Source organism: Rana temporaria, chromosome 3 (genome assembly GCF_905171775.1).
Source record: "Rana temporaria chromosome 3, aRanTem1.1, whole genome shotgun sequence".
Lineage (NCBI taxonomy): Eukaryota > Metazoa > Chordata > Amphibia > Anura > Ranidae > Rana > Rana temporaria.
This window is the reverse complement of record NC_053491.1, coordinates 119,394,184-119,421,219: the sequence shown is the minus strand read 5'-3', so window position 1 is coordinate 119,421,219 and position 27,036 is coordinate 119,394,184. Positions and strand designations below refer to the sequence as shown.

Below are 27,036 nucleotides of genomic sequence, written 5' to 3'. Positions count from 1 at the left end.
TTTGAAGTCAAATACACAAATTACAATGAATCGCAAAAAAAAAAAGGAGGATTTAAAAAAAAAAATGTTCATTAAGAAGCTCATTAGTAGCCATCCATTAAATAGATTAATTATTTGCATCACACTTCCTTTATTTAGATATTATAGAATACATTAATGTTTCTTTTTAAAGTGACTAGTAAAATGGGTGAGGGTAGAGAAAGGGGTAAGAGAAAGGAGAAAGCAATCCAAGTAACAGTAAAGCAAAAGATTAGTCCGTTGTGCCCAACATGCATGAACAAGTGCTAGAATGGAGAAAATGAGAGAGGCATGAATAGTTTGTATAATCAGGTATACATTTAAATGTAGTAGTGGTATTCCACTGAGGACATTCTAAAACCTGTTCAAAGCTGCAATAATAGGTTATGTTGTGTTGATCTTCTTATGGAGGCACACAGTTTACCACTACAAGTACTAAACCAGTCTTTGAGGCATACACAGTGAACTCTTCAGGAAATCTCAAAGGGCGGTTTAAGAGCATGCATAATGTGGGAATCCTAAGTAATACTATGCAAATGGTTTTCACCAGTCTTTTGAGATTGACACACACAAATCTGAATTCAAAAGCAATTCCTACATTTTTGGGTGAATATAAGTGGTTTAATCTAAAATTAGCTTCTCATATCCTTTAGGCCTTGTACTCACGAGCAGACATGTCCGATGAAACCGGTCCGCGGACCGTTTTCATCGGACATGTCTGCCCGGGGACTTCTGTTCGATGGCTGTACACACCATCGAACAGAATTCCGCGTGTAAACAATACGCGGGGCGTGTCCACGGTGTCGCCGCGACAATGACGCGGCGACGTGGGCGGGCCTGCCTTTTAAATGCTTGCACGCATGCGTCGAAGTCATTCGACGCATGCAAGGGGTGGCGGGCGGCCGGACATGTACGGTAGGTCTGTACAGACGACCGTACATGTCGGGGGGACAGGTTTCCAGCAGACTGTTTTAAAGCAAGTCCAGGAAACAGTTGTCCGCTGGAAACCTGTCCGATCCGTCCGAAAATGGTCCGCTCGGGCCTACACACGGCCAAACATGTCTGCTGAAACTGGTCCGCGGACCAGTTTCAGCAGACATGTTTGGTCATGAGTACGGGGCCTTAGGCTTCCAGTGGCAAGATGGTCTACCCTGGAGTTCCTCTGAGACATAAGAGGCAAAAGGGTGATTTAACTTACGGATTTCAAATCATTGCAGAGATGTCAATTCTGGGTGGACTTGGCCTTTAAGTAACACTTAAAGAGACCATGTCACATAAGAAAAAGTTTTAGTAGAACACATACCATTAAAGAAGATATAACTTTCTATTCTCTATCCTGTTGCTGAGAAATGGTCCACAGAAGTCTGCTGGAAAAGCAACACGTTCAGGAGTGCCAAGCTCTGCTGTAACCTGGAGCTCTCACTGATTCCTCCTTTAATCCACTACATCAATGTTGACAATGAGAAGTATAATGATATGGAGATCAACTGCAGGGTCCCTGGAAGGCGATATGCCTACACTTTAAGCATCAGTTTCCCAGTGAACTTTTGGGTTCCATATCTCAGGAACATATTTCTTATATTACATGGTCTTTTTAACACTAAAGATTCCCTGCCAAAGGTATGGTTCCCCCAGAGGATACTTTAGTCATGTTCAGAGGGTTTATCCGCTTGAGAAAGTACAAAAAAAAAATAAGAGATGGTTCACACAGGGGCAACACGACTTCCCTCACGACTTTGGGAGGCAACTTGGACACGACTTGAGTATGAATCATCAGGCAACTTACAAGGCAACTTCAAGTCACCTCCAGGACAGTACAAGGCAACTTCAAGTCACCTCCAGGACAGGAGGCTTTCCAGTGGAAAATCAAACAACAATCAGCTCTGTGGGAGGGAGGGGTTTGCCTAAGAAATGTATGTTATCTTCCTGTATTGTTGCTTCAGTTAAGACAGGGATCAGACTTCTGAGGCGACTTCCATTGAAATCAATGGGTACAAGTTGCCTACAAGTCGGATTGAAGTAGTACAGGAACCTTTTTTGAAGTTGGAGCGAATTCAGTAGTGTGCATTAAGAAGGCTCCACTCACTTCCATTGATTTTCTCAACCGCGCGACTTGGGACGACTTGGGGAAAATTAAAGTCGGATCCCAGGTCGCCCCTGTGTGAACCGGCTCTTACATTTTATTATAACAAATTAAAACCAAATGTGTTTTCAGAAATTAACATTAGTAGTTTGGAAAATGTATATATACAATAAGGGGGTAATAATTGTACATATGCAAGGCATATTTGCGATAAGGGAACATACAGTAGGGAAATTAGACCTTTTACAAAAAGGGTACATCATTTATTAGAAATGCTGCTTAAATCATTGACCTTCTTCTACAATAAACCTTTTAAATATGTTAGCATGCTGCTACCGACATAAGTGCAACAACCATTCTCAAATTGTATAATAGTGTGTTATTGTATAATGAAATGTTGTTCCTAGTGGAAATACATAGCGATATTGTAATTTTCTGTCTCTGTGTTCCTGTTGTTTTCCGATAAACCATGCGTCGACCACCATCTGACTGGTAAGCGTCACACCTTCAGCAGCTTTCCAACAGATTAACAATTTATCAATCATTTGATAACCTTTTTTCAGCAGCTTCATCTGTTCAACATAAATGTACGTTTGTAGTTTTTTTTCCTCAATAGGGGGTTAGCTAACACTGCCGCAGTAGCAGTTTCAGTGACCAGTGTGTTAATTTTCTTGTATATTAACACAATGAGGCAACAGTGTAATCAAGATATTAGGTACTGCTGCATAACCATGCTTTTTAGTGTGTTTTTGTAGTGAGTTTTTGTGTGTTTTTTATTGCATTTTCATGCTTTATGTGCTTTTTGTAGGAACAGGAGGTTTTTAAATACAAAACTCTGCCAAAAATGTACCATAAATGCATGTGTTTTTCACGCGCTCTCAAAAAAAAGTACCTTCACCTTTTCATAAATTGCACTGCACCATGTTGCATTGATGTGAACAGGCACAATACAGAATAATGTGATTTCTATTATTGCACACTGCAGCGCAACGGCAGATGCAGAAGAAATTGCTGTAGTGTGAACTGAGCCTGAAAGTCACCAGTTTAATTTCTTGGGTGTAATTTTGTTTTACCTCCTCTGTCCTTTATTTCAACTCACCTGTGCACGCTGTGAAAAGATAGAGAAGAGTTGAGTTAATAGTGTGACAGTGACAAACATGATTCTTCATTAAATCAATTTTCAAATACTAGGCAGTGTATGGTTATTTTTCAGAAAATGTGTCAAAAAGATCTTGCTTTATGTAAAAAAAATTCTACCAATTTGTGTTCATTTTATAGAAAAAAATATGTGTAATATGTGCTTGTTACATCTGAAGACTGTTTCCTGATTAGCAGTACTTTACAATGATTGTGTCTTATTGTTAAGACATCTGTGTTTTAACTGCATAGCTTACAGTGCATCCGGAAAGTATTCACAGCGCTTCACTTTTTCCCCAAAATGTTATGTTACTACCTTATTCCAAAATGGATTCAATTAATTATTTTACTTGAAATTCTACAAACAATATCCCATAATGACAAGGTGAAAGATGTTTGTTTGAAATTTTTGGAAATTTATTAGAAATTAAAATAAAAAAAATATCACATGTACATAAGTATTCGGAGCCTTTGCCATGACTCTGAAAATGATGCTCAGGTGCATCCTGCTTCCACTGATCATCCTTCTACAACTGATTGGAGTCCATCTGTGGTACATTCAGTTAATTAGACATGATTTAGAAAGGCACACACCTGTCTATATAAGGTCCCACAGTTAACAGTGCATATCAGAACACAAACCAAGCCATGAAGTCCAAGAAATTGTCTGTAGACCGCCGAGACAAGATTATATTAAGGCACAGATCTGGGGAAGGGTACAGAAACATTTCTGTAGCGTTGAAAGCCCCAATGAGCACAGTGGCCTCCATTATCCGTAAATTGAAGAAGTTTGGAACCACCAAGACTCCTAGAGCCAAATTGAGCAATCAGGGAAGAAGGGCCTTAGTCAGGGAGGTGACAAAGAACCTGATGATCACTCTAACAAAACACCAGCATTTCTCTGTGGAGAGAGGAGAACTTCCCAGAAGAACAACCAGCCAGATGGAAGCCACTCCTCAGTAAAAGGCACATGACAGCCCACCTGGAGTTTGTCAAAAGACACCTGAAGGACTCAGTCCAGGACAAACTAAATTCTCTGGTCTGATGAAGCAAAGATTGAACTCTTTGGCCTGAATGACAAGCGTAATGTCTAGAGGAAGTCACTGCTCATCACCTGGCCAATACCATTTCTACAGTGAAGCAAGGTGGTGGGAGCATCATGCTGTGAGCATGTTTTAGTGGCAGGAACTGGGAGACTAGTCAGGTTCGAGGGAAAGATGAATGCAAAAATGTACAGAGACATCCTTGATGAAAACCTGCTCTAGAGCGCTCTGGACCTCAAAATGGGGCGAAGGTTCATCTTCCAATAGGACAAGGACCCTATGCACACAGCCAAGATAACAAAGGAGTGGCTATGGGACAACTCTGTGAATGTCCTTGAGTGACCCAGCCAGAGCCCAGACTTGAACCTGATTGCACATCTCTGGAGAAATCTGAAAATGGCTGTGCACCAATGCTCCCCATCCAACCTGATGGAGCTTGAGAGGTCCTGCAAAGAAGAATGAAATAAACTGTCCAAAATTTGATGTGCCAAGCTTGTAGCATCATACTCAAAAAGACTTGAGGCTGTAATTGGTGCCAAAGGTGTTTCAACAAAGTATTGAGCAAAGGCTGTGAAAACTAATGCCGCGTACACACGATCGGAAATTCTGACAAGAAAAAAATTTTTCTGACTGAATGTTGGCTCAAACTGTGTTGCATACACACAGTCACACAAATCTTGTCCAAAATCCTGACCGTCAAGAAAGCGGTGACATACAAGATGTACGACGGGCCGAGATCAATAAAGTTCAATAGGCAGTTCGGCTCTTCTGCTTGATTCTGAGCATGTGTGTTTTTTTGCGCATCGGAATTGCATACAGACGAGCGGATTTTCCGATAGGAACTTTTTCCATCAGAAAAATAGAGAACCCGCTCTCAATCTTTTGTTGGCGGAAATTCCGACAGCAAAAGTCTGATGGAGCATACACACGGTCGGAATTTCCGACCAAAAGCTCACATCGGACTTTCCTGACGCATTCATGGCAGCACACACTGGGTTGTGACTCCGCCCCCACAACCTGACAGGATTGGTTAGCTATAAATTTGAAGGGGAGACGCCCCGCACCATTCTCTTTTTTTATCCTCACCTGACAGATTGGACGAACAAGCAAGAAGCATGCCTCTTACCGCAGATCACCCCAGCAGGTTCAGCCTCTCCTGTTTGGAAGTCCCTCCTGTACAGTCTCTAAATGAGCTTTATGGTGGGAACCCCCGTTCTGGTGGTCTCAGGGGCTCTGGAATTATACTGGCATCTGTAGCAAGCTTTAAAGAAGCTTCAAATCTCGCAGTGGCCCCCACTTTCGCTCTGTCTTTCCTTCCAGTGCAGTGTGTGCTTCCACAAAGGTATTTGTATCATTACATTTGCCACCTAAGGTTAGTCCGTTTTGTACCTTTGCCTGCCTGTTGTTTTTTTTTCTCAGCTCTGCTGAGCCCTGTGGTTCCTCTGACACCCCATACTCTCGGGGTCACCGCCGCGTACCCCTCAGCGCTCTGCGCATGCACGCAGCTCAGTGATGATACCGCCGGTCTCCTCTGCCCTCTTCCAAATGGCGGCGCCGTTTAAAAAAAAAAAAAAAAAAAAAAAAGGGAACAGTCCTATCGCTCTGTAGTTCTGGCTGCAGTCCTGCTGCTCTGCTCTACTCAGAGTGAAGATTGCACCAGGTGTGTGCAGGCTCGTCCCAGTTCAGCCTGGGCCAATTGATTACACAAAAAAAAAAAAAAAGAAATAGGAACAAATAGGATAGAAGATATAATACATTTATATATTAATTTATAACATATTATAGGAGAAAGTATATCCATAATTAAACAATTAATATAATCCAAAAAATAAAAAATAAAATAAGGATAGATATATGTATATAAATCATTATATTTAATAAATAGAAATGTTGGGGGGGGGGGGGACATATTGTAATGTTTTCCCTTCTCTCTTTTTTCCCACCTTTCCGGGCTGTCTCCCTGCTATCCTCATGGGGGCCACTGCCCTCGCAGACCACCATCAGCTGACCAGGTATAGAGGCCGTCCAGAAGGTGGTAAGTAGAGAAGAGACAAAAAAGAGAGCTTGGCCACTGACGCTACAGTTTTGGTAGCCCTATCGGGTCAAAAGACGCAAGTTTGCGGCACAGAGGGAGATTCTAGCCATGCTTCCGGCAGAAGGCGCAAGAAGTCACTCAAGGTTACCCTCTTGCTTTCTTCAATCAAGGCATAGCCGCTCGCGTCACAGCCACTCCTGTCATAGTCGGTCCCACCGCAGACGATTACCTTCATCCCAGATGGAGCTATCTTACCCGCACCACAGCAAATGTTTGCCAAATATGCGGGGCGCCAGCCTTGCCAGGGGAATTGGCCTGCCGCTCGTGCTTCATTGAAGTAACCAAGGATTCGGAGGCCAGAGTATATACTGAGCTCCTAGGAGAATCGCACAGGGATCAATTGTGGGCGATCCTTCCCCAAGCACATCGCCCAGCACCCGGCCGTTACGCCAGGCTGCAAAAACCCTCTCTAAGAATGAGGAGTGTGAGCAGGCATCGGACTGTCTCTTCTTTAGTTGAACCATTTGCCCATTCAGTCGAGGAAGCGATCGGCTGGGAAGGGGTTATGGCAGAACCTCTGAAGGTTCAGAAATATTTCCTGGTTCTGAAAAGGGGGTCCTGAATCATTTCCCTTCATCAAAGAGCTGGAAAACCTCATAAAGGATGAGTGGGGGAGATCGCATAAGCGGCCCAGTATGAGCAACAAGTTTGCAGATTGTACCCCTTGTGGGAGTCTAGTATCAATTCTTTGATCAATGCAACTACGGTCGATTCATCTTTAATGCGACTCGCTAGAGACGTTTCTCTACCGATTGAAGATGCAGTTACCATCCGGGACGTTCTTGATCGTGAAATCAATATAGAACTGAAGGAAGCCTGCTCCACGACAGGAGACGCTAGTAGGCCGGCTATCACCACGGCGGCAGTAGCTAAAACTATCGCTGCATGGGCGGCTAATGTTGAGAATTCCATTCTAGAAGGAGCCGACCAGGGGAAGATATTCTCCTCCCTGCAGGGAAATTAAGTTGGCTTACGGCTCCTGAGGGGGCGACTTCATGACTGGGAAGAGCCTTATGGCTGAGACCCTGGATAGTGGAGACAGCATCAAAATCTACTGGTGCAAAACTCCATATGGCGGCTCAAGTGTATTTGGCACAAAGATGGACTTGGCCATCTCCAAGGTTACCGGGGGAAAATCCGGGCTGATTCCCTCCGATAGGAGACCAGAGCCCCAGAAGGGCCCCGCTTACAGACGCGATCTTCCTGTCAAGTACAGGGATGCTAGATCCTACCGTCCCGGCAGGAAATTTAGGAGGGACTGGAAGACTCGACCCTCCTTCATGTATTTACAGTAAGCCAAGGCTATCACAGCCGGGGAACAGCAGAAGTCCTTTTTGAGGGTCCGTCTGCCCACCCAGCTCAGGTGGGCACCAGACTCAAGAGATTCGCTCGGATATGGGCAACTCGTATAACAGATTCATGGACACTATCCTCTATCAAGACCGGTCACAATTGGAAATTCATGGGCACATTGCCAGAGAACACATTCCAGCCTACCAAGTACCTCCACACCAGAAAGGGAGGGGGTTTTATTCCCCTTTATTTCTGGTACAAAAAAAAAAAAAAACGGGGATCTACGTCCAGTCCTGGACCTAAAGAGGTTCAACAGACGATCAAAATAGAGGCCCTCAGATTGGAAAAGCCTTCAGTCCATTTTGTTGACAGTGGACGTGGGAGACTGGATGCTATCTCCTAGATTTTTCGGACGTTTACCTTCACGTCCCGATCATCCCGCCTTCCAGAGGTCCCTTCGGTTCTCAATCTATCAATCTCATTTCCAATTTTGGTGCCCCCCATTCGGCATCGCCTCAGCACCCAGAGCATTCAGCAAGTCAGGGTGTTCCTAGGGGAAGAATAATATACCAGGTTGTACCGGGTGCAACTCCCTCAAGAGAGGCTGAAGCCCTTACTCCAGAAGGTACAGAATCTGCTATCATCCAGACGTCTACTGTCAGAGCCTGCCTCAGTACCCGGGGGTCCATGTTAGCATCCATACCTTTGATACAGTGGCCCCTGTGACACATGCAAGTCTTACAGAACTCCTTTCTCAGGCAGTGGAATGGAACGTCAATACTCCAAACCATTCACATCCCGAACTGGGTAAAGCAATTAGTATGGTGGTGGACACACCCGTCCAACCTCAGGGAGTCCATTCCAATAGTTCCCCCAAGTCCAGAAGTAGTAACATCGGACGCCAGCCAGGGGGGATGGGGTCCACACTATCTAGACCAAGTAGCCCAAGGACAGTGGCACTTTCGGGATCAGGGCATAGTGTCAAATATTTTAGAGCTCAGAGCAGCCTTTCAGGCTCTCCTGGCCGTTGCGCCTCTTCTAGAGGGGAAGAGTGTCCTGATCAGGATGGACAACAAGTAGCGGTGTCATGTATCCAGATACAGGGGGGCATCAGGAGTCGCACGCTTCAAGAGGAAGTTTGCCCATATTGGAAAGGGCACAAGTGCACCTGTTAGATCTATGGGCAGTGTACGTCCCGGCAACACAGAATTCGTTGGCCAACTACCTAAGCCGAGAGACACTTTCAAACAACGAATGGTCCCTGAACCAACAGGTATTCTCCATTCTTACGAAAACTTGTGGAATACCAGAAGTCAACCTAGCGGCCACGCCAAGGAACTCCAAGTGTCAGAGGTTCCTGTCCAGAGCCCACTTTCCATCAGCCGAAGGGACAAACTGCCTAGCTCTTCCATGGAGCTTCGAGCTGGGGTACATTTTTCTTCCAACTTCTCGGATTACAAGATTCCTGTCCCGACTTCGGAGGTCCTCAGCCACGGTTATTGTACTAATACCGTTCCGACCGAGGAGGCCATGGTTTACGACCCTGCTACAACTAGGTACGCGGCCTCCAATACATCTTCCAGTAACCTGGGATCTCATACATCAGAGGCAATTCTTCCATCCAGCCAATTCTGCATTTGCCAGCTTGGAAGTTGAGAGGGCTAGGTTAGGGGAACTAGGATACTCTCAGGAGGTAATATCAACCTTATTACAAGCTCTAAGGAGCTCCACTGATGTCACCTATACTAGGATCTGGGAGAGGTTCGTGTCGTCGCAGCAAAGAGATTGGAATCCCATCTCAAATTCTTGAATTTCTTCAGTCAGGGCTTAACAAGGGCCCGGGCCCGGGTACCCTGAAGGTGCAAGTATCCGCCCTTTCAACCATGACGGGTACTAGATGGGCTCTTCATCATCCGGTTAGTCTGTTCCTCAGGGCCTGCGTAAGATCAGACCACCTAGGAGGCCAGCCTTTCCAACAGGGGATCTCTGTGTAGTACTCGAGGCCCTGTCCAATCCACCCTTTTCTCCATTCAACTTAGTCTCACCGTGGAACCTAGCTCTGAAGATGGCTTCCCGTATTGCGATCACCTCAGCTAAGAGGACGTCGGAGATACAAGCACTTATGGCTACGGAACCCCTATTTAGTGTTCTCCCCTGACAGAGTGGTTCTGAAGCCCTCAGACCATTTTTATCCAAGGGTAACTTCCTCCTTTCATTAAAACCAGGACATCGTCCTTCCATCTTTTACTAATGAGAGGGGCGAGTCCCATGCCTAGGATGTCAAACCTACCATCTCCAGTTACTTCACAGCTACATCTCAGGAAGACGGATTCTGTCTTAATTATCCCACACGGGAGCAGACGAGGTCAGCCAGCTACCTCCCGTACCATTACCTCTTGGTTGTTAGTGCTATCGCGGAGACCTATTCCATCCAGCAACTTACGACTCCTAGAGAGCATTAGGGCTCATTCGACAGGGGCAGTGGCCACTTCTTGGGCAGCATTTTGCGGGATTTCACCGGAAACCATAGGCAGAGCAGCAACTTGGTCTTCCCAACACATCTTAATTTCTCACTACAGAGTGGATTCTGCTCTCCTGGCTACCGTCGACTTTGGCAGATCTGTTCTTAGAGCCAATTCCTCAGCGCTAGAGAGAATAAATATTACTGTTTTCTTGCACCCTCCCGACTGGCGAGTTATTTCCCAGTGTGTGCTGCCATGAATGCGTCAGGAAAACGGAAAATTGTATACTCACCTTTCCGTAATTTTCCTTTCCTGACGCATCTTCATGGCAGCACACAGATGCCCGCCCTATTGTTTTATGATGATATATACAGAGAATGGTGCGGGGCGTCTCCCCTTCAAATTTATAGCTAACCAATCCTGTCAGGTTGTGGGGGCGGAGTCACAACCCAGTGTGTGCTGCCATGAAGATGCGTCAGGAAAGGAAAATTACGGAAAGGTGAGTATACAATTTTCCGTTTTTCTTGTCGGAATTTCTGATTGCGTGTACGTGGTATTACAGTATCTCACAATAGTATCTCAAAAATGTGAGGGGTGTACTCAACACCCCTCACATTTTTGTAAATATTTTATTCTATCGTTTCATGTGACAACACTGAGGAAATTACACTTTGCTACAATTTAAGGTAGTGATTGTACAGCTTGTATAACAGTGTACATTTGCTGTCCCCTCAAAATAACTCAACACACAGCCATTAATGTCTAAACCGCTGGCAACAAAAGTGATTACTTTTGTGAGATACTGTGTACATGTGATTTTTTCATTTTTTATTTTTAATAAATGTGTAAAGATTTCAAACAATCTTCTTTCACATTGTCATTATGGAGTATTTGTAGAATTTTGAGGAAAATAATTAATTGAATCCATTTTGGAATAAGGCTGTAACATAACAAAATGTGAAAAAAGAGAAGCGCTATGAATACTTTCCGGATGCACTTTAGAGTATTTTGTTTGTAGTCTGTTTATGGGGGATTAGGTAGGCCCGCAACATTTTCTAATACCCTATACAGAGGGCATTTAGCTTGCTCTTTAATACTGAACTGTGGGTTATGTAAAAAAATAATCCCTGGAGTGGTACTTCTATGCATTGCAAGGGCTAAATGCTTATTATGGCTACAGGTAGATGAATAGGTATCTTATTTCTCACTCCTTCAGGCTTTTGCTGTGCTGTTGTATGACCAGTCCCCCTAAGCCTCTTCTCTACACTAATCCATTGGTCAGAGGCATTGTGAAGTCATTATGTACAATGCAGGATAAGCAGTCCTAAACTGTATGTGTGGACACTGAGGGCCTGCTCAAATATAATGGCATCAGAAAACAGGCTACCAGGGGAGCGAGAAAAAAGGTAAGTAGCTGCTATTTTCTCTAGCCTTAGACAAATGGATGAGCTTCAGGTTGATTATGAGTTTCGCTTGAACCCAGGCTGTTCGCAGTTCAGCGAACAGGTGAACAACTAGCCATTTAGTCTAGTTCGTCTGCTTGAACCCCTGGCTGATGTGTGTAAACAAATGTCCAATGGAAGTCTGTCATTTTGTGGTGGTACACCACTGGTGCTTGTAAACAGACCAGATGGAGAATCCTGGGTGATGTTATTGACCATATGTTACCCAGCATCCCTGGATGGTTTGTTGACATACAGCAGCTGACTCAGGATTTGCCATTTGTGGCTGGAGCAGCAGCAGGTTAACATCATTGGCGCAGCAGGACACTGTATTGGCAGATCATCTTTATTAATGTGGATCTACCTTTCTGGACGATGTGGTTGATGCTGATCTACATCAGGGGACACTTTTTACTTTTTTTTCTTAATATCTAGTTGCAGACGTTGGGCATTCTACACACGCCCAAAAAAAGTCATCATTGTACACAGGGTGTGTAGAATGTCCAGTCCTGTCCTGACTCCGGGACCCTCCCTGTCATTATTCCAATGATTATTTACAGCTGCATTGTCATGTACACAGAGGAGTCACCAATTGGAGCTGTAAAAAAAAAAACAGTCTGGCAATGTTTATTAACAACATTGCTTAGCCCCGAATACAGAAAGTTACAAAGAAAGATTGCCTCATTTTATATCTTTCTGTTCATTCATCCAAAAATCAAAGGGAGGAACTACGATCTGCAGATGAAGTCAGTTAAAGTGATTGTAAACAATCACCTTGTAAAATAACACATTCAGTTTAAAATAGAAATTAAAGGCAAAACATTTTTGTATAGATATATAAAAAAAACATTATAAATACCCTTTTTTTATAAATGAACGCATTCCCTCTGTTCTCAGCTGCATAAGAGCTGGGGAGGACAAGTAGCAGCACACTGAGCTTGCCAGTGAATGGCTGTGCAGTGGGGGCATGACAGGGCAAGTCTGATCATTGGAGGAGAATACACGGAGGTCCCAGAAAAGCTAGGGAACTAACCATGGTGTGCTCTTCTGCTTAGTGCGGTCAGTTTTAATAGGAAAGCAAAGGGACTAGCAGGAATACCAGGGATTTCACATAAAAGGACCAATACAAAGATAATAGGATACTCTATCATACAAGTACATGGGGTAACAAACGCTTTAAAGCAACCCGAAAAGTAATTTTTTTTTAAATAAAATATTCCTTTGTCTTATTAAGCTTTATGCCCCGTACACACCATCACTTTATGTGATGAAAAAAAATGACGTTTTTAAAAACGTCACTTTAATTGACCGTGTGTGGGGGAAAACGTCGTTTTATGTCTTGTAAAAAACGACCAAAAAAAATTGAAGCATGCTTCAATTTTATGTGTCGTTTTTCAAAAGTGCACTTTTTACTTCACAGAAATTGACCGTGTGTAGCAAAAAACGTCGTTTTCTAAGACGTTTTTTCATCCACGCATGCCCAGAAGCTACTTATGAAGCGAGCTTCAATGGTAAAACGTGGTGGAACGTAACCTCACTTTGCAAGATCATTGTGAGAAAACGATGGTGTGTAGGCAACTTCGTCTTTGAAAATTGAAGTTTCAAAAACGTCATTTTTTACTTCACAGAAAGTGTCGTTTTTTTTCATCACATAAAGTGATGGTGTGTACGCGGCATTAGTTTACTCTAATCATCCCTAATTAACTCCTTCTTCTTCTTCTCTATTTATATAAACTTTTTTTTTTAGTTTGTTTGTTATTATTTTTATACTTTTAACATACTTACAAGTAACACATTAAAAAAAAGTGCAACATTTTAAAAATACAGTTTACTTCATTTTGGAATGCTCTGTACCAGAATCATAATTTTAGTGTCATTTTAAAGTGTACAAATTACAGAATAAAATGCACACTTTTTATGTAACACTATTTCATTTTAAACTACCCTGTTTCCCCAAAAATAAGACCTACCCTGAAAATAAGACCTAGCATTATTTTCCAGGAGGGCTGCAATATAAGCCCTACCCTAATAATAAGCCCTAGTTAAAAATGCTTGTAAAATCCTATAATCCACTCTATTACTGTATTAATGTACAATGTGTGTGTGTTTCTGTAATATAATTGCGGGGGAAGAGAGCTCCGGCGGGTAACAGAAGCACGGAGCGGCTCTATAGCAAAGGTATTTGGCACAATTTTATTACAGAAACACACACATTGTACATTATATAATACTGGAATCGAGTGGATTATAGGATTTTACGAGCATTTTAACTCAGTTAACACTGGGGATTCCTGACAGGCAGGGAGAGAAAGGGGGAGAGAAGACATCACATTACATAGTAAGACCTACCCCGAAAATAAGCCCTACTGTGTCTTTTGTTGGCATAATTAATATAAGACCCGGGCTTATTTTCGGAGAAACACGGTAAGGCCGGTTTAAACTGTCAGTTTTGTCGGTGGACCTGAAAGGCCACTCCATACATCTCTATGGAGCGTCGGATGTCAGCGATGACATGTCCCCTGACATCTGACCCGATCCGCTAAAATCAGATGGATGGCGATACGTCGCCATCCGTCCATGGCGGATCGGGTGAGATCTGATCAAAACAGACATGCTGTCTGTTTTTATCAGATCTCTCCATAGGAGACAGCGGTGCTGGACAAGCCCCTCCCCACTCAGTGAGCAGAGATGTCATCCACCGGCTCAGCAGAGATCCACAGGGAGAGCTGGCTGACTCCGCTGCGACGAATCCGCCTGGTGTGGAAGGGGCCTAACACTGCTCAAAAAAAGTTTTGTGAATTTAACTGTCTAATGCCGCGTACACATGACCATTTTTCAGCATGAAAGAAAACGTTGTTTTTCAGCATGTCCAAAACATTTTTTTTTTCCAACTTCATCATTAAAAACGACGTTGCCCACACACCATCGTTTAAAAAAAATGATGAACAAAGCGCGGTGACGTACAACACGTACAACGGAAGTCTACAGGGGAAGTTCTATTCCCCTTTGGGCTGTTTTAGCTGATTCCTTGTTAGTAAAAAACGATTCACGCTTTTCTGTCTGTTACAGCGTGATGAATGTGCTTACTCCATTATGAACGGTAGTTTTACCAGAACGAGCGCTCCCGTCTCATAACTTGCTTCTGAGCATGCACGGGTTTAAAACTTTGTTTTAGCCCACACACGATCATTTTTTACAACCCGAAAAACAACATTTTTGAAAACAACATTAAAAAATGCAGCATGTGCGAAAAAAAAAATTGTCGTTTTTCAGAAACTGAAAAACGATGTGCAGCCCACACACAATCATTTTAAATGACGTTTTTTAAAAACTTCGTTTTTTAAAAACAACGTTTTGTTCATGCTGAAAAATGATCGTGTGTACGCGGCATAAGGATTGCGGACAAAACAATTGTTGTAAGACAATATTCATGACAAGAAAACATTTTGTTTAAAAGAACAATATATGTATTACATTGTTATCTTCAGTAATGACAAAGATATTGTTGAATAAACAGGTCCATATCAGAAATGTAGAAATAGTTCTGGTCCAAATGGGGTGAACAGTAGTGTTGCTCACGAATATTCGTATTGCGAATATTCGGCTCGAATATGGCATATTCCAGTATTCGCGAATATATCGAATTTCGCGGCCAATATTCGCTATTCCGAATATTCGCATTTTTTCAATTTTATTTTTAAAACAGATCACATCCTAGTGATCTCCATCGACTTCTAAAAGCATTGCTGGTATGATTAGAGACACTGGGCCGAGTAGCTGAAGCGATCATTTTATATTGCCGAATATTCGCAATGCGAATATTCGGCAATAGGAATATTGCGCGATTATTTTCTCCGCCCTTCTTTTGCATCAGAGTTCTCCTACCACAGTTGTTAAAATTTCGCTATCATTTTCGCATCCGCATTAGCGAAATTTCGCAATATTGTTTTTTGGATAAAATGTCACGAATATTCGATTTCAAAATATTAGCGAATACTTTCTCCGCCCTTCTTTTGCATCGGAGCCAATCAGAGTTCTCCTACCACAGTTGTCGAAATTCCGCAATCAATTTCGCATTTGCGAAATTTCGATAATATATCACGAATATTCGATTTCAGCATGAGCCAATCAGAGTTCTCCTACCGCACTTGTCGAAATTTCGCAATTATTTTTGCATTCGCAATAGCGAAATTTCGATTTTAGCGAATATTTCTCGAATATTCGGCTATATATTCGTGATATATCGCGAAATCGAATATGGCGTATTCTGCTCAACACTAGTGAACAGATGTAAAAGGTGAATTGGATAATTTTTTTGCAGTGTGGGTGTTTTTCATTTGTTTTCACTTATCTTGCTGAATGAACAACAAGAGGTATGCAAACCACATATCCAACTACCAACATGACAACCTGCTGCTCAACAATATTAACCAGATGCTACTTCAGTTGCAACTGACAGATCCCTATCTGGCTTCTGTATGTAAACACACAGGTAGGGAATGCTGGGCGACAACATTGATCAAATATGGTTATGAACATATTTGGTCAAAGTCACCACCCAGGATCTGGTATGTTTACAAATAGAAGTTGGCAAGTAATCTTTCATTTATCACCGAAACTGCTACTGCCACTAAATGACAGATCCCTTGCCACTGTTTGTTACCAGGCCCACTTTTAAATGACTACATCTACTGCATATGAAACTTCATGTGCAGGTTAAAGGCATGCCCTGATCTGGTTATTTTTTAGTAGACGCTCTACCCGTGTGACCTCATGGGCTGGGCTCTTCCCCTCTACACGCGTATTCCCCTCTGAAAGCCCAATAAGAGGGCGATACGTGTGTAGAGGGGAAGAGCCAAGCCTGTGAGGTCACGTAGCCACAGTGGTGAGCAGGACTATACAAAGCTGGTTTTAACTGAGTATCTTTTAAGTGTTTTTTAATTGGGGCATTTTAATAAATGTTGCAAACGGCGAGCACTATGTATCCTCTATTTATTGTTTCATGAATGTGGAGCCTTATCCTGTCAGGAATACCGAGTAATAACACTGGTGTGGAGTAAGATGGAAAGTGGGAGCATATGAGAGAGAATTTTCTTTTGATGCCCCGAGAGGCTACTGATTGGAAAGTGGAAAATGGCTAAAGCTGGTCGGAAGTGGAAGAGATGAGACATAGCTGAAAGAAAGAAAGGAATTGTTTCTGAATCTTTCTGACTCATGTATGAGGTGAGCAGGTATAACGGCTGGTGAAGGTGTGCACATTATCTGCTGAAGACACAATTTGCACAGTGGTGGATGATATATGAATTGAGAAGTCACAATAATTGAGAAGTCACAATAATCCAACGTAGAAAAGTTTCAGCATCTAAATTTTAATTGAACAAATTATTATATAGACATGATAAAATAAGAGCGCTGCACTTATTTTTCATTTTATTTTATATGTTGTATGGTGAGGTTAATTCCCTGGAAGTGTAAAGCAGCTGTGGAGTACTAATTTGTATACTTTATAGTTTATTTGTAGCACATAACACTTTAGGTAGGTGGCGCTAATTGTCTTTTATACACATATTGGTGCTGGCTAGCTCTTAACCACTTGCCTAATGGGCACTTTTACCGCCTTCCTGTCCAGGCCAATTTTTAGCTTTCAGCAGAATGTGGCTGCTCACAGACGCTTCTTGGTACTGTTGACAGTGTCTATAGAAGTGGCACCCTTGTCCCACCCAGCCAGCCCCTGCCACACCCCATCTATGTTTTTTTCATAATTGAGGGAGCACAAGTGTCCTCATCCATGAGTGTGTTTTGCAAATGCGTGCGCACACCTTAATCGCCCTATTCAAAGATTCAGTCGGGCCGGGAATGCAGGCTTCCCTCCTCTCTGCTCCTACTCGCTGTTGCTGAGGGGATGTTTCAGAATGAGTGGGAGAAGGGGCCGGTAAATATGTAATTTACCAGCCCCTTTCCTTTCTGAATGAACATCATGAGTTATTGGTAGTGTGTGTTTGAGCTTTGGGGTGCAAACCCTAATGTAGCAGGCTGCGCACACCTATGGTGCTCTGATAGTTAGGGAGAAAGGGAGGAAGAAGACACGCCCATCAGCTGCCCTAGCTGTATGAATGGAGAGGCATTGCAGTCATGTGACTGCAATGCATTATAATGAAAAAAAAAGATACAAACACATAGATTTTTAAAATTGTACATATAATGATGGACTTACGTTGTTTAACTGATTTTGTGGAGTTGATTAAACACAAGCATTTTTTTCCACTTTAAGTAATATACATTTTTATTGCTGCTTGATTTTAAAATGTTCTAATAAATGTTATTCATTATGGGTTGGCATCATGCAGATAGCAATTGTGAGGGGTTTAGCTCGGCAGCGGGTGTGTGTGACCCCCTGGATGGGTTCACTACACAAAAATTAGGCACAGCAAACAGTGAAGATGAAAAAACAAAGGTGCGGTTTATTTACACTGGCCCAGATTCATGTACATTTGCGCGATATTTGCGGGGGAGCAGGGCAACGATTTTGCCCTGCGCCCCCGCAAATATTTTGCGCTGCCCTCGATTCACGGAGCAGTAGCTCCGTGAACTGCGAGGGCGCGCCGGCAAATTTGCCCGGCGTAAGCGCGCGCAAGTTAAATGATCCCGCCAGGGGTGGGAATCATTTAAATTAGGCGCGCTCCCGCACCGAGCGTACAGCGCATGCTCCGTTGGGAAACTTTCCCGACGTGCATTGCGGCAAATGACGTCGCAAGGACGTCATTTGCTTCAAAGTGAACGTGAATGGCGTGCAGCGCCATTCACGAAGCACTTACGCAAACGCCGTGAAATTAAAATTTCACGGCGCGGGAAGGCCGGCTATACTTTAGCATTGGCTGCCCCTACTATTAGAAGGGGCAGCCTTGCGCTAAAGTTGCCGTACGGAAACTCCGTACCTGGCTTGCGCGGGGCCCGCGCAAGTTTGTGAATCAGTTGGTAGTATGCAATTTGCATACTACACACTGATCACAATGGGAGCGCCCCCTAGCGGCAAGCACAAGAATGCAACCTAAAATCTGCGAGGCATAAGTGCCTTATGGCGCGCAGATTTTAGGCTGCAGTCGGTGTAACAAGGTTCCTGAATCAGGAGCACTCGTTACACCGGAGCAAGTAAGAAATTGCGCCGTGTAACTTATGGTTACACGGGCGCAATTGCTTCTTGAATCTGGGCCACTATTTACAAGGATCCAAAAACAGAAAAACAATAAGAAACATGAAAATAAATCCTTGCCAACTTTGCCACTTACTACACACGTTCCCTGGCTATCAACTAGGTGCAGCCTTGTGCTGCCCCCAGCACCTATATCTCCCTGTTAAATAGTCTTGCCACACAGGCGTTGTCTCACCACACAGACAGGTATCACGGTCCCCAGTCTCAACAGGCACAAAACTGGTTCCAGGGTGGAGCATGCTGGGAGCTTTTGTAGAGGCCTTAATGAGCCAATTTAATTCAGCTGGGCTCATTACCTTTACCCTTGCAGGACTCTCAGCACTTCCCCCTAGTAGTACAAATCAGCATAGAGCCTGAATCTGGGACACACTTACTGTATTTCCCATCCTGGATGCAACCAGGCGATTTTACCTGCCTGCTGTCACACAATGTTGAATGAAGAAAACACATTGGCTTACATTAGTCACACATATCCATGTGCTGAAGGTTTTGGAGTAATATTTAGTGTGCACTCTAAAAATACTGTATGCTGCATATTACCAAGAAAATAGAGCCTGTGACTATAAGCCGGTGCTGGTCATTTACTTTCCACCTTTTATTAGGAACCTTCTAATGAAGCGCTATTTTTTCGATAATATGTAGTTTGTGCTGGAATTTAAATTGCTTCAATATAGTGGAGCGTAAAGGAATCCAGCAAGTAACAGATGGAGCTTGATCTAATTATTGCAACTTACCACACTTGTCAATCAACTCGTTTTTGACCAGGTCTTTCACATCTTCCTCCTGAAAATCAGTAAGGGCAGGTATTAGCTAAAAAGGTATGCTGAGAATTTGCTTCTACCATAGAAACAACATGCTTTGTCTTGTTAGCAGCTTGGTAAAGAGACGCTTCGCTGTAGCCTAGATCTGTAATGCCGCGTACACGCGATCAGTCCATCAGATGAGAACGGACCGATGGACCGTTTTCATTGGTTAACCGATGAAGCTGACTGATGGTCCGTCGCGCCTACACACCATCGGTTAAATAACCGATCATGTCAGAACACGGTGACGTAAAAAAAACAACGACGTGCTGAAAAAAAACGAAGTTCAATGCTTCCAAGCATGCGTCGACTTGATTCTGAGCATGCGTGGATTTTTAACCAATGGTAGTGCCTACTAACGATCGTTTTTTTCTATCGGTTAGGAATCCATCAGTTAAATTTAAAACAAGTTGGCTTTTTTTTTAACCGATGGTTAAATAACCGATGGCGCCCACACACGATCAGTTTTGACCGATGAAAACGGTCCATCAGACCATTCTCATCGGTTTAACCGATCGTGTGTACGCGGCATAACTGTCAGTATAGGTCAGAGATTGCTTTTTTATATTACTTAGCCTAAAAGGTTATTAAAATGAAAAGCTACAGTGTATATTTTGATTAGTGCAGTAGAAAAGTACCAACAATGGTATTAATGTTTTATAATACTCTGCTGGTCTCGATTTATGATGATGTTCAAAGTCTATAAACCAACAACTGTAGTTGTTTAATATAGTCAGATCAGTTAACTGTTTTTTCTGATTGTTATGGGTTACTGCACATTTATCAGTATTAAAAATTAACCAGTTCCCGACCAGCTTGCGTCTTTTTACAAGGGCACAATGGCACCCTTGCGCGAAACACCGTACGGGTTTCACTTTAAGAGCCACCTGAGGGTGCGCACACATGTTCTCGCTGCACAGCAGGGGACCCGATGCGACACACAAATCCCTGTTCTGTCAGGGCAGAGGAGACATGTCGTTTGTTCCTACTGACAACAATATGTCTCTTCCCCTAGTCAGTCCTATCCCCCTACAATTAGAACACACTGAGGGAGCACACATTTAACCCCTTGATCACCCCCTAGTGTTAGCCCCTTTCCTGCCAGTGACATTTACACAGTAATATTTAGAGCACTGATCGCTGTAGAATGTCAATGGTCCCAAAAATGTGTAAAATGTGTCTGATCTGTCCGTCACAATGTCACCTGTACAGCTAAAAATCGTAGATCACCGTCATTACTAGTAAAACAATAAATAGATGCCATAAATCTTTTCCATAGTTTCCTTTTTACATTTAGTAAATCGTTTTTACATAGTTTTTTTTTTTCGCTTCAGACTCCACCAAATCAAGAGACTTGCTCATGGTTTGTTTGCTTATATCGTCTCTGCAACGGTTTCACATCATTTGTGGTTTTCTTTTACACTTTATTTTATTTTATCAAAATTACAAACCTGATGACCTTTGTAGTTCCAGTAGGAACCAGCCAAAAACATATCCATATATAAAACATTTTAGAAAATCCCCACTATGACCCCCCCCTTTCCTACCCCCCTCCTTCCCCCATAATTCCTAATCTTCTCATTTGGCAGTTTTACCTTACTTCCTATTTATCCTCTTTATCCCGTTACTCTTAGTTTTTTCCGCATAACTCCATGTTTTCTTGAAATCTTTCCAGTTTTTCCATTTATCTTGAAATCCTATTTTTTCCTCTCCTATACTATACTTCAGCTCCTCCATTCTGTATGTTTCTTCCACCGAGTCTATCCATTTCCATATTAGTGGGCTTTCCACCTCTTGCCGATTTTTTGGGATCAACCTTTTGGCTGCGTTTAATAAAGGAGGAATCAATGACTCTTTGTAATATTTTACTGCCTCTTCTCCCCTGTGGAATAGGACTACCCATGGGTCTTTTTTTATCTCCCTCTTGATGATATCTTTTATCAGGCCCAGGATTCTCTTCCAGTATTTTTCAATCTTAGGGCAGTCCCACCACAAGTGGGCCATTGTTCCCCTTTTTGTACACCCTGGCCAACAATCTGCCGACTGTCCCTCTCTAAATTTACTTACTGTATTTTATCAGGTGTTGCATACCACCCTGTAATACACTTATAATTCATCTCTGCGGTCCTAATATCTGTGGCAGAGGAGTGGGTCAAATTTATAATTTTTTCTATAGTGATTTTTCCCCTTTGTGTTCCCAACTCCTTTTCCCATTTTTAGATGAATGGGGGCGTCTCTAGCTTGTCCACCTTCAGCAGCAGTTTATACAGTTTTGAGATGGCACCTTTTGAGCTATCTGCTATACATAACCGTTCCAACGGTGTAAGCTCCTCCCCTGTCCTTAATGGCTGGGGTAAGTTCTGTACGAAGTGGCATAGCTGGCGATACCGCCACTCATCCATTTTTATTAATTCTTCCTTACATTTTAACTCCCAAAGTGACATAATTCTTCCTCTTTTTATTATGGGCTGGATTCACGCACCTGCGCTTGTTCTTACGGCGGCGCAGCGTATCGTATTTACGCTACGCCGTCGTTACTTACAGGAGCAAGTGCAGTATTCACAAAGCACTTGCTCCGTAAGTTGCGGCGGCATAACGTAAATGGGGCCGGCGTAAGCACGCGTAATTCAAATGTGGAAGGGGGGACGTGTTTAATGTAAATCTATGATGACCTGACGTGATTGACGTTTTGTACAGACGGCGCATGCGCCGTTCGTGTACATATCCCAGTGTGCATTGCTCCCAAGTACACTGCAACGACGTATTGGCTTCGACGGAACGTAAATTACGTCCAGCCCTATTCGCGAAGGACTTACGCAAACAACGTAAAAAAATTTAATTTCGAAGCGGGAACGACGTCCATACTTAACATTGGCTGAGCCTCCTAATAGCAGGAACAACCTTACGCCGAAAAAGCCTAACGTAAACGACGTAAATAAATTGCGCCGGCCGTACGTATGTTTGTGAATCGGCGTATCTAGGTAATTTGCATATTCTATGCCGAAAACAACGGAAGCGCCCCTAGCAGCCAACGTAATATTGCACACAATTATACACCGCTGCATTCAAGTTAAGTCAGCGGAGGAAGACTATTTTTTGAGTGTATCTCCCTTTGCACCGGCGCAGATTTGAAATTATGGTGGCGTATCTGGAGATAGCTACCTGAATCTAGCCCTATATCTTTTAATTGTACTTTATCCTTTTTAATCCAGTTTCCTCCCACTATTATTTTTCCAGGTGCAAAATATTTGTTTTCTTTTAAATCTATAAGGGGTGAATTATAATCCCTATCTACCGTATTTATCTTCATATAACGCGCCCCGGCGTATAGCGCGCACCCCCAACCTAGAAGGAAAATTCCTGGAAAAAAAAGAAATACTTACAGTTTGGATGCCCCTCGTCGGTGTCTTGCCCGGCGTCTATCGCGTCCATCAGCGGCCTTGTCCGGTCCGGCATCCTTCTGCGGCCATCGTGGTGTCCTCCCCGCTGTGTTTTTCAGTCGATCCCCACTTCCCGCACTGTGTTTGAACCACTCCGCCGACATATACCGAGCGCAGTACACTCGGGCAGGCTTGGCTCCTCTCGCGTAAAGGACGTACAGGACGTGACCTAGAGCGGAGCCGAGTCTGCCCGACTATACCCGAGTGTACTGCGCTCGGTACATGTCGGCGGAGTGGTTCAAACACAGCGCGGGAAGTGGGTATCAGCGTATATCGCACACCCACGATTTTGCCCTGATTTTAAGGGCAAAAAAGTGCACGGTATACGCCGATAAATACAGTATTTGTTTGTGCACCCTATCCCATATCCTTAGTGCGTTCAGTGTCACAACGTGAGTATTAATGTTTAGTGCTCTATACTGAGGGGGGTTCCATATTATACTTCCCAATTGGGTCCTAGACAGTGCATTTTTACCCATCTTTTTTCCTGTTTAGCTTTGGTCCACTCCACTACCCGAGACAATACTGCCGTATTATAACATTTTCTAATATCGGGGACAGCCAGCCCTCCGTGTTTCTTATCCTGTTTTAACACAATGAGGGAGATTCTGTGTTTTTTGTTCTTCCATACATAGTTCATTAACAGGGTATTTAGCACTCTGAAGTACGGTTGTGGTATTGCTACTGGTATCATTTGAAATTTGTACAATATTTTCGGTAAAAAAAAAACACCTTCAGAATGTTAATTCGTCCTATCCATGATATAGGTCTATTTGTTATTTTTTTTATTTCCCTTTTAATCTCATCTAGTAGAGGAATGTAATTTATTTCATATATATTCTTTATTGAATTAGCCAATTTTATACCCAGATATTTAAGTTCTCTCTGCCAGGGGAAGTTGAACTCATCCTTCAAGAGCCGTTCTTCTACTTTGCTATAGTTGATGTTTAAAATCTCAGTCTTAGTTACATTGACTTTAAAGTTTGATATCTCGCCGTACTGTTTCAAAATTTTGAGTAAGTTTGGTATTGTGGTCCTGGGATTAGTAATGTAAAACAGTGCATCATCCGCAAAGGCTGAGAGTTTTTTTTCGTCTTCTTCCACCTTAATACCCTTAATATGCGGGTTAATCCTGACCATAGCGAGAAGAGGTTCTAGGGACAACACAAACAGGAGAGGAGACAGGGGGCAACCCTGTCTCGTCCCGTTCTTCATCTCAAAAGAAGGAGATAACGTGTCATTAATTTTGATCCTTGCGGAAGGGTGATGGTATAAAATTTTAATCCACCGGATCATCCAATTCTCATAGTTTCCAATGCTTGTATCATGAGTCCCCAGTCTACCCTGTCAAATGCTTTTTACGCATCTACTGACACGAATAGACCTGGGGACCCATTCTCTTTTATCTTCTGGAGGAGGAGTAGGGCTCTCACCCCATTGTCCTTCCCCTTCCTTCCTGGGATGAAGGAAGGAAGGGTGCCATCTTTCCCCTCCTTCGAAATTACCGTTATAGTAGATGCTAAGGCTTCCCTGCTCATTTCATATTCAGATCCCAGCCCATTCATATATTGACACAGTCTAGGGATCAGAATATCACTAAATAAAATTCTGTAAACCCATCGGGGCCTGGGCTTTTCCCTGGTGCTGAGTTCTTCAGCACTCTACTTATTTCTTCTTCTGCTATTGGCTTATCTATAATCGATATTTCAATCTCCTTTTGGTAATCTAGCTTTTGCTAAGAATTTATTTATTTTTACCTCTTTCTCTCCTGTCCGCCATCTCTTCTGCTCTACTGCATACAGCCCCTCATAGTAGTTTTGCTATGTCCTGTGTTGCATATACCATGTCCCCGTTCTTTTTTTTTTTTTTTTTCTCAATGTAATTCCTAGTTTTCTTCTTTTGCACCATTTTTGCTAGATGTTTGCTAGATTTGTTTCCCCATATGTACCTTTCCTTTGCAATACTGTTTAATGTTTTTTTAATCTCTTGCTCCATCAGTTCTTTAAACTCGTCTCTTTTTAAGACTAATTTGTGGTATAGTTCTTGTTGTTGTCCCTGTTTTTTATGCTCTTGTTTAGGGATGAGCTTCGTATTCGAGTCAAACTCATGTTCGAGTCAAACATCGTATGTTCGATCGTTCGTCGAATTACGAAAGTTTAGGGCCGTTCGCGCCAAATTCGAGTTGCGTTTTACGGCCCATAATTCACTGCGGCATCGCAGTGCATTGCTGGCTGATGATTGGCCAAGCATGCACTATGACCCGCATGCTTGGCCAATCACAGCTTGCAAAAAACGGAAAGCCATAATTGGCCAAAGCCAGGGTGGCTTTGGCCAATTATGGCTCAGGGGGTTTAGTACACGCCCCACACTATAAAAGGGCGCCTGCAGATCGGCCTTGTGTAGTGTGTTGCGGTGGTTAAAAGAGAGAAGACAGAGAGAGAGAGAGAGAGAGAGAGTAGGTAGATAGAGCACTCAGGCAGGCAGGCTAGTCAGTTAAAGTTACAGTGTGTAGAGGATATATTTGGATATAGGTGTTGTATATATATTTATACACTGTATAGTTTAGCTAGGTGATTGTGCTAGCTGCAGTATTCTCACGTGGTGTACTGCCTGTGTCCTCTGCAGTGTGCACCTAAAGCTACGTGGTGTGTACTGCCTGTGTCCTCTGCAGTGTGCACCTAAAGCTACGTGGTGTGTGTACTGCCCGTGTCCTCTGCAGTGTGCACCTAAAGCTACTTGGTGTGTACTGCCCGTGTCCTCTGCAGATTGCACCTAAAGCTACGTAGTGTGTACTGCCTCTGTCCTCTGCAGTGTGCACCTAAAGCTACATAGTTTATACTGCCTGTGTCCTCTGCAGTGTGCACCTAAAGCTACGTGGTGTGTACTGCCTGTGTACTCTGCAGTGTGCACCTAAAGCTACGTGGTGTGTACTGCCTGTGTCCTCTGCAGTGTGCACCTAAAGCTACTTGGTGTGTACTGCCCGTGTCCTCTGCAGATTGCACCTAAAGCTACGTAGTGTGTACTGCCTCTGTCCTCTGCAGTGTGCACCTAAAGCTACATAGTTTGTACTGCCTGTGTCCTCTGCAGTGTGCACCTAAAGCTACATGGTGTGTACTGCCCGTGTTCTCTACAGTTTGCACCTAAAGCTACTTGGTGGGTACTGCCTGTGTCCTCTGCAGATTGCACCTAAAGCTACGTAGTGTGTACTGCCCGCGTTCTCTACAGTTTGCACCTAAAGCTACTTGGTGTGTACTGCCCATGTCCTCTGCAGATTGCACCTAAAGCTACGTAGTGTGTACTGCCTGTGTCCTCTGCAGTGTGCACCTAAAGTTACGTAGTGTGTACTGCCTGTGTCCTCTGCAGTGTGCACCTAAAGCTACGTGGTGTGTACTGCCCGTGTCCTCTACAGTTTGCACCTAAAGCTACTTAGTGTGTACTGCCCGTGACCTCTGCAGTTTGCACCTAAAGCTACGTAGTGTGTACTGCCTGTGTCCAAAGCAGTGTGCACCTAAAGCTAAGTGGTGTGTGTACTTCCTTTGTCCTCTGCAGTTTGCACCTAAAGCTACTTGGTGTGTACTGCCCGTGTCCTCTGCAGTTTGCACCTAAAGCTACATAGTGTGTACTGCCTGTGTCCTCAGCAGTGTGCACCTAAAGCTACATGGTGTGTGTACTGCCTTTGTCCTCTGCAGTTTGCACCTAAAGCTACGTGGTGTGTACTGCCCGTGTCCTCTGCAGTTTGCACCTAAAGCTACTTGGTGTGTACTGCCCGTGTCCTCTGCAGTTTGCACCTAAAGCTACATAGTGTGTACTGCCTGTGTCCTCAGCAGTGTGCACCTAAAGCTACGTGGTGTGTGTACTGCCTTTGTCCTCTGCAGTTTGCACCTAAAGCTACGTGGTGTGTACTGCCCGTGTCCGCTGCAGTTTGCACCTAAAGCTACTTGGTGTGTACTGCCCGTGTCCTCTGCAGATTGCACCTAAAGCTACGTAGTGTGTACTGCCCGTGTCCTCTG

At 43.4% G+C, this 27,036-nt stretch overlaps 1 protein-coding gene across 7 annotated transcripts in view; it reads right to left on the bottom strand.

Moving 5' to 3' along the window:
- The window catches only part of LOC120931668 (collagen alpha-1(VII) chain-like), a 495,674-nt gene that overhangs the window by 11,861 nt on the left and 456,777 nt on the right, over positions 1–27,036 (bottom strand). For all 7 annotated transcript variants that reach the window (XM_040343324.1, XM_040343325.1, XM_040343318.1 and 4 more), the window contains 2 exons: positions 19,518–19,566; positions 3,201–3,209 (listed from right to left, as the gene is read on the bottom strand). In XM_040343324.1, coding sequence (XP_040199258.1) covers positions 3,201–3,209; positions 19,518–19,566 — 58 coding nt within the window. The remainder of the gene's footprint in view (positions 1–3,200; positions 3,210–19,517; positions 19,567–27,036) is intronic.